This window comes from Pundamilia nyererei, unplaced genomic scaffold (genome assembly GCF_000239375.1).
Source record: "Pundamilia nyererei isolate P.nyererei 1_Seehausen unplaced genomic scaffold, PunNye1.0 scaffold00179, whole genome shotgun sequence".
NCBI lineage: Eukaryota > Metazoa > Chordata > Actinopteri > Cichliformes > Cichlidae > Pundamilia > Pundamilia nyererei.
In genome coordinates, this window is record NW_005187580.1 from 60488 (window position 1) to 69202 (window position 8715).

At 42.1% G+C, this 8715-nt stretch overlaps 1 protein-coding gene across 1 annotated transcript; it reads left to right on the forward strand.

Moving 5' to 3' along the window:
• The first annotated feature begins 4561 nt into the window (after positions 1-4561).
• LOC102209793 (potassium voltage-gated channel subfamily F member 1) lies at positions 4562-6298 on the forward strand. Its single transcript, XM_005746475.1, has one exon. The coding sequence runs from the start codon at positions 4668-4670 to the stop codon at positions 5985-5987; it is 1320 nt and encodes a 439-aa protein (XP_005746532.1). The 5' UTR covers positions 4562-4667; the 3' UTR covers positions 5988-6298.
• Positions 6299-8715: the final 2417 nt, after the last annotated feature.

Genomic DNA, 8715 nt, shown 5'->3' on the forward strand with positions numbered 1-8715 from the left:
ACCGGGTTGCCAGGTTCTCAGCCACCCATCCATCCTTCGCAAATTTCTGCACCGGGTTGCCAAGTTCCTTTCTCCTTCGTTCGCAAAAGCAGCAGCAAGCTTTTCGACCATCGGGTTGCCAGTTTCTCAGCATAGTTAAGGGGGGGGGAAAAAGGGCACAGAGTTGCCAGTACTCCTTCCCTCCGTAGCAAATGCAGCATGCTTCGGGCACAGAGTTTCAAGGTTCACTGCCTCTTCCCTCCTCGGCTAAACTCCATAGCAAATGTCGGCACCGGGTTGCCAGGTTCCTTTATCCCTCATTCGCGAAAGCAGCAGCAGCTTTTCTACCATCGGATTGGCAGTTGTCTGCATAGACAAATAAATAAAAAGGCACCAGGTTGCCAGGTTTTTCTTCATCCCCCATTTGCATGCAGCATCTAGCTTCCCTACTACCGAACTGCCAGTTTCTCCGCTTCTATCATTGCAAGCAGCAGCAAACCCTTCTAGCACAGTGGTGTTAGGTTCTTGCTATATCTGCCATGTGCAAACCGCAGTGACAAGCTTCTTACCCTTGAGTTGCCAGTTCCTGTCCATCCATCATGGCTAGAGAATCCTTCAAGCTGGTTCCTTCTATATCCATCATTCGTAATCACAGCAGCAATCTTCTTCCACCACGTTGCCAGTTTCTCTGCATCCGTTATTGCAAAGCAGTAGTAAACCCTTCTGGCACCGAGATGCCAGGTTCTCTCTTTATCCCTCATTCGCAAATGCAGCAGCATGCTTTCTGCACCGCAATGCCAGTTTCGCTGCCATCTTTCCTGCCTTAGCAAAGGAAAGGTGAACCTTCGTGGTACCGAGATGCCAGGTCCTGTCCTCTATCGCTCCTTTCCTTTTAAGACATCCAAACTGCGTCGTGCACATAATTCTTCATGGCGTCCCTTCACTTCTCATGTGCTTTCACTAGCATCATCAGGCATTCACCCTCGACACAATCATTCGAGACTGCTCTCTAAGTCGACTCACAGTTCTGACTGCGTCTGAACGGCTTATCATCTCCCACGAAGTCCAGTGGACTCGCACTCTGCTCTCGGACGATTTTGGGGGTTATTATTATACGGATTATTTTCCTCTAATCAGTCTTTCAATTCATCAACTCTTCCCGAGCTGGTGCTGTCACTTCTGTTAATTCAGAAATCAGCTCAGTCGTTATTGCTAACTTATCTGAAGTAATTAACCAGCTAAGCACCCCTCTCCATCTTCTACTCAAAGACAAGCTCACAAGCTTTTCGAGCCACCAAGCCCTACCTCAAATCTCAAATCCAGCATTCTTCTCTGTCAGAGCTTCAGCTCAAAGTCAAGCCACGTCGCTACCCGATCGAAGGTTCCCCTCATTCATCCATTAAGATTTCTGTTGTTTGCAACTTCCTTTGATCTCTTCTCCTGCCATTCCTTCCGAATTGTCCGAGCTCATCTACTCCACACCACGGAACGACGTTCGCTCTCCGTGTGCTCGTCTTTGTCCTCTTCTCCTTCTCTCTCCCCAACCGGTTGCGGCAGATGGCCACTCCTCCCTGAGCCTGGTTCTGCCGGAGGTCTCTTCCTGTTAAAAGGGAGTTTTTCCTTCCCACTGTCGCCAAAAGTGCTTGCTCATAGGGGGTCATATGATTGTTGGATTTTCCTCTAGACATCATTGCAGGGTCTCGAGGCGTCTGTCACTGTGGCTCGGTGCTGTATAAATAAGTCAAATCGAAAAATCAAATTATTCCGCTGACGTCTTCGACCTTCGTATCGCACAGTTATTACTGCTTCTAGGGGGTGCCTTCTTTGGGGATCTGCCAGGCCCAGGAGCCGTCGCCAGTCCCCTTCAAGGCCTTCCCCAAACCGCAGCTCAATTCATGTCCAAGCATTCACCTTTACCTACTAAAACGCTGTCAAACCTAAAATGATGACGTGGGCCCAGCTAGTGAAATCAAGTACTTTTGCATGATTCACAGTTCACACCTATGCTATATCAGGCCTTGGTGCAGCTTCTTAAATCCTTCCCCCTTTACAACTCCCCCCTTTTAAACCATCTTTTTTCTCACTCGTTGCCTTTCATAAATAGAAACTTTGAGAGCAGGTGAGTGAGGCTGCTGTGTTCAGAGCCAGATCTGTGTGCCTGAAATGACCATATTTGGAATTTCCCCTCAGTGATATCACACAAATACAAGGGTGAGAAAAGAGCTCCTTTTGCCATTCACTATGAATATCAACAACTGGAACTGTACATGTATCTAAAAACAATAAAGAAAAGCAAAACAGGTTCACTTTGAAAGTAGTCACCATGTTGTAACAACCCATGGGCAGGGATAGCTCAGTAGGTAGAGCAGTCAATATTCAGAGTAATATTTCTAATCAGTATTTTTTTTTTAATTAGCCAGTATATTTTTTATAGTCTGTACAATCACCAGGTGGTGTTGCCAATTAAAGCAGTACTGACATTTTTGCAATAACAACATGCAGCGTGTGGAAAAACACTAATTCGGTTTTCTTAGGCTTTAAGGTGGGCTGTGATCAAGTGCTTAACAGACATCTGCAGCCAACTCTGCTCAACAGCTGGAGACCAGTGGTGCATTTTCCAATACTATCATTCTGTTTAGTATGTTGATTGATTTTGTATGGTTTACTAAGATTTCATATGCCCCAGTAGCAAATATGTGAAATGCAATAGGCCAGCAATTGCTAAGATGCCAAGATATCCTAATGCATCTGGTTGCATTTAGCAGTATGCACGCCCACAAGTTTTTCCTCTGATATAAATAATATCTGATCCATGTGTTGCCTATTACAAGATTACGTTTGGGGACTCAGTATCGTCTGTGATGCAGAAGGTAAATTTTGTGCTGCAACAGGTATGAGAAGGTAAACATTCACAGTGTGGATTAAATATGAAGTTTGTCATAATTGTATGCATACTACAGCAGCATGCACCTCTGCAGTAGTGATAATAAAGAGGACCTTTGCATGTATTTAATGTGTTAATAAGAAGAAAAAAAATATCATCTAAACATGTTGCTAACTGGATGAAAATACTCTTTGTACCACTAGTAGTATATAGCAGTACTAGTTTACTTCAGGGGTTCCTAACATGAGCTCACAAGGGTCACAAGCTGCATTTCAGGTTTTGTAAGATGATTAACAGCACACCAAAGAAGAAAATATAGTTTTGTCAAATGCTTACTTTTTTTTTTACTGTTGAACTTATGACTAATTCTTGTTTGGCCTTGGATTCTTATATGGTGTTTTATGTGGACCAGTGTGAAGCTTGAGTCAGATTACACCAAAGAAAAATCTGCAATGAGAAAATATAGAAAGCCAAAAGCACTGCACAGTTGGAGGGAATAAAAACTCCAATAAACTAACCAAATAAACTAAACACAGGAAAGATTGGAAAGGGAGAAAGATTAGATGACATCCTTACTGAAAGAGAACACACAGGCTATATGTATACGTACACGCCAGGAAGTGGGATAATAAGGTGTGGGTAAACTCAACTGAAACAATATCAAGGATGAAAAAAGAACAGTGAAGAGAAGTAAAAATACAAAACACCACACAAGGAGCTAAAATTTGAAATAGAGAAGTCTCCTGCTTTTGGTTTACACCTGTAAAAGGAAAACACTCATGAGCACAGGGAAGGTAAAACCTATACACATACAACAGAAACCAAGAATCACCTGCAGGCACCGCAATAACCTCAGCTCATGTTGGCACCTTGTAATCAGAGTAAGGACTTACCAGCTTCTGAAACTGAGATTTGGAGTTTACGTGCACAGTGTAACTTATACTAAGGAAAAGGAAAAAACTCAACCGCAAAGTTATTCGAATGGATACGAGTCCACTAGCAGACCTCACCTATGGAAGATACTGTTTTTTGTTATTGATTAATTAATTGATCAGTTTTTTCAGTCAATCACAAAGACAAAAACATTAGGATCATGAAAAAATATAGCTAGTGCTTCCTTAAAGTAGCATAAATTGTAAATAGTCAAGTGAAAGTGATACAAAAAATAATAATTGTGTTTAAATGAAATACTTGAGTAAATGTATTCAGTTACTTTCTACAGTTGAATTGTTATTCAGTACATGGTCACCAGAGAGTGCACTGTCTCTGCTGTGTGCATGAACCATTTTATCTGATGTCTGATATAAATAATATCTGATCCACATGTTTCCTGCTGTAAGATTACCTTTGGAGACAGTACAGGAGCTGATTGGTGGATTAATTCCACTCTATGATGCACAGTGTGGAAATGTTAAAGTTAGAAAAGTATCAAGTGAAGAACAAGGATATAAAGCCATTATGCACAGTTTGTGTGTTTAATAGTTAATTGTGTTGTTTAATTGTTTCTGAGCTTTATTTAGGGCCAAAAGCTTTACTGAATTACTGCAGTGATAAAAGGGAGGCCTGCGATAGAGATGATAGGTGTTGAGGTTGTTCTCTCTTAGTCCGTGTGTGTGAAAAAAAAGAGAGCGAGGGAGAGAGAGAGAGAGCGTTAGAAAAAGCTGGCTGCTCTAACTCTGCCATTCAGTGCGCCAAGCAGTCTGGAAGAGAAGCATTTTACGCGCAAGCCATCATGGGCATTAACTCCGGTTAGTAAGCTTCATTTTTGCATTTTAGGATCAACAAGTATTGATCAGTTGATAAAATGTGGACAATTCCGAAGCCAAACTACAGAGCTGGTTTGTGCGCCGAAGGGGAGATTGCTGTGAACATCGGCGGAGTCAGAGTGGTGCTTTTCGGGGATGTTTTGAACCGCTACCCGGAGAGCAGACTGGCTGAGTTGGTGAACTGCTCAACTCAGAATTCCGAACTTATCTCGACACTTTGCGATGACTTCGATCCGGGCAGAAAGGAGTTTTACTTTGATCGAGATCCCGACGCTTTCAAGTGCATCATCGACGTTTATTACTTTGATGAAATCCACATCAAACGCGGCATTTGCCCCATCTGCTTCATCAAAGAGATGGAGTTTTGGAAAATAGACCAAAATGTTTTAGATGAATGCTGTAAAAGTTACTTAAGTGAGAAGGAGGAAGAGCTGAAAGAAATTGCAAACAAAGTTAAAGTCATTTTGGAGGATATGGAGGTGGATCAGTGCATCACGCGCACCCAGCGTTGCCAGAGGTTCCTTTGGAGGCTGATGGAGAAGCCGGATTCCTCTTTGCCGGCGCGCATCATCGCTATCGCATCCTTCCTTTTCATCTTGGTCTCGGCAGTGGTGATGTGTGTGGGGACCATCCCGGAGCTCCAGGTGATGGACGCTGAAGGGAAACTGGTGGAGCATCCGACTCTGGAGGCGATCGAGACGGTGTGCATGTTGTGGTTCACCACGGAATTCTTTCTGCGCCTTGCCTCGTCACCAAACAAGCTGCGCTTTGCGCTCTCCATCATGAATATCATAGACTTTATGGCCATCATGCCTTTCTACGTGGTCCTGGCCCTGACTTACCTCGGCACCACATCCATCATGGAGCTGGCAAACGTACAGCAAGCTGTCCAGGCCCTCCGCATCATGCGCATCGCGCGTATTTTCAAGTTGGCGCGCCACTCCTCTGGACTGCAAACTCTGACTTACGCGCTGAAGAACAGCCTCAAAGAGCTGGGGCTGCTGCTTATGTATATGGGCGTGGGCATCTTCGTGTTCTCAGCGCTGGCCTACACTATGGAGCAAAGCCACCCGGAGACTTTATTCCGGAGCATCCCGCAATCTTTTTGGTGGGCCATCATCACAATGACCACAGTGGGCTATGGCGATATCTACCCCAAAACCACTCTGGGCAAGTGCAACGCAGCCGTGAGCTTTCTGTGCGGGGTGATAGCCATCGCGCTGCCCATCCACCCCATCATTAACAACTTTGTCATCTTCTACAACAAGCAGAAAGTTCTGGAGACAGCGGCGAAGCATGAAGTGGAGCTGATGGAGCTAAAGTCCGGCAAGGAGACGCGCAGGAGAAATAGCTATTAGGAGAAAGGAAAACTCTGAGAAGAAAAAAGAAAGAAAGACTGAAACAGGAATTTATTAACTGAGGTGTGACCGAAACAACAGATTAAAGAAAAAAATAATTAATTCGTTATATTTAGTAAATATATCAAAGGCCCCCAGATAATTCTTTTTTATGAACTCAACGCCTATACAGAGTAACATAATTGTCTTTAGTCCTCTGTCGCTTTGTTTGGGCCATTTTCAATGTGTTGCTTTTGCTTGTGGCCCGTTTATCTCCTTTTGTCATTGTGAAGATTGTTGTCACAGAATTAAAGCTTCTGCATGTGAAAAAATATTGTGCATGTCCTCAGAAAATCATTACATCAATATGAATGAGAATAAAGGCAAATCAGTTCGTCATACACTAAGTTTAGTTAAATACCAGCATGACAAACAATTAGATTAGTCTTTGTCTCTGGGAGAATATTTAGATTTATAAAAGGACCATAGAAAATTTGTACCTATTTATGTTACAGTTTGGTACCTTGTACCTTTTTCCTGAGGGCATCGATTCATGTTCTTTACAAAGGATGTGATTTTTATCCTTAGTGACTTTCAGACTCTGCTTTATCACTGACCCTTCAAATATCTCCTGGAGGGAGCAGTTCAATTATCTTTCCAGCCCTTTTAATCCAATTTTGAATTTGGGATCTGAGCTTGGTAGAAAGGTTACCAAAGCCTGTAGTAATGCTATAAAATACAATAGATTCAACAGTTGCCCTATAAAATAGTAACACAATGCATTTATCCATGCTATGGACCCTGAGTCTTCTCAATAAATGCAAGCGCTGACTAATTCATGCACACACATACAACCCACTGTAACTGACAATCAAAGTGTACAGCTAGATACTTAAATGCTGTCACCTGTTCAGCCTTTTCTTTGCTAATTAAAGTCAGACTGTGATCTCTAACAGATCTTGGAACAAAGATACCTTTCTCGGTTTTCTATTCATTTAAACATCAGGCTGTGCTTCTTACACCAATCCTTTCAATCTAATTTTTAAATAGCAATATTTGAATCTTTGGTTAAGAATGACCATATCATCAGAAAATATAATCACATTAGTATACTGATTTCTACAGCTGTTTGCAATGTGTGCAAATCAAAGTTAAAATGTGAACCTGTTCTTTAATAGAAGTCATTTTAGTTCATGGGCTGCATCCAGCACAGTGTAATTTCATTTTACAACCTCAAAAACCTCCAATTCTCCCCCTTTCTTTTACTGTAAAGAAGTACATTTTGAAAACATTCACATTTCAAGAGCCATCAAACACCTGATAAAGAGTGTGATAGGAAAATAATAGGGAAGAAAGATAAAGCAATAAATCTGAGCTTTTCCACGTTTAGTCAGTTTACCGAGGCATGGCACAGCCCATTGGAGCGGTGATCTCACCTCAGTGCTGAATGGCAAGTAATGGTTAAAATCTTCGCCAGCGAGAAGGATCGAAAACTGACAATGACTCAGATCTCTGACTCAGATCAAAATTGGATGACCACTCTCATGATGGATCGTTTTTCAGGACCTGCAACACAATGCTCCTTGATGCAAAATACAGCAGAAGTCAGTTATATGTCAGTAGTAGCAAGACTGTGTGCTTGTGTGTGAATGACAGGGAGACGCATGTAATAGTGAGGCTGGGAAGACCAGAGATAGTGACGGTGGATGAGTTTAAATAACTGGAGTCAACTGAGTAGTGAAGAAGAAAGGTGGAGAAGAGAGTGCAGACAGAGTGTAGTGGGTGGAGACGAGTGTCAGGGGTGATTTGTGACAGAAGGATAGCAGCAAGAGGGAAAGAGGAGGTTTACAATAGTGAGACTTTTAGTTAAGACTGGATCAGTTCTGTGTGTTGTGTTTGTCAATCTTACATGACTTTATTTATGTAGTTGATTAGATGTATAAAATTGCTTGTTTTACTCACTTCGCAGGGACATGAATCTCCTTTTCTGGATGAAAAACTGAATTCATAGTGCAAATAATTTTTAAGCCCTATACAATATTTTTTAAGGTTTCGCCTGAAGCAAACGTTCCTACATTCTGTCACTAACAGCTCAACAACTTTGCTGCAAAACCAAACAACCGCAGGCTCCACAGATCAGAGATACTCGGGAGAATTTTGAAATAAAATTTCTCCCTCTGTTCCATCACCAGGCTAGAGTGAGACTTGAAAAGCTCCAGTAAATAACATCCCTTTAACAATGAGTCAGTAAAGACTGATGTTACAGAGCCTGTTCTAAAAATTCTCAACAGCAACTCGAAATGTCCAGATTTGATGCAACAGAAATGAAGCACAACAAATGCTGCATCCATTTCAGTCGTAGTGGGCTGCCTCTTCACTCAATGAAGGCTGTGTTGTAATTACACATATGGCCTTGTCACGTTAAAGGGGCTGACAGGATGGAAAGGGGGGCTTTTAATTAATTTTCATGCAAACTAGGTCTGCCCAACTCATGGGTAAAATGATTCAGTTCTGCAGGAGAAACAGTCCTGGTTTAAAGATGATATGCATGGTATTTCTGTCTGGTAGCATGCTTGCAGTGTTGGATAAAGTGATTGTAGATGAATAAATTCTTGTAGCTTGGCCCAGATACAAGAACTGGAAACAAGAGTATAAACAAAAGATGGTGTGTAAAGTACTGACAGATTGTATATGAAATATACAGACTCAGTTTTTGGGTGTGAAAAATGGCTTAAAGTTAAATAATTTT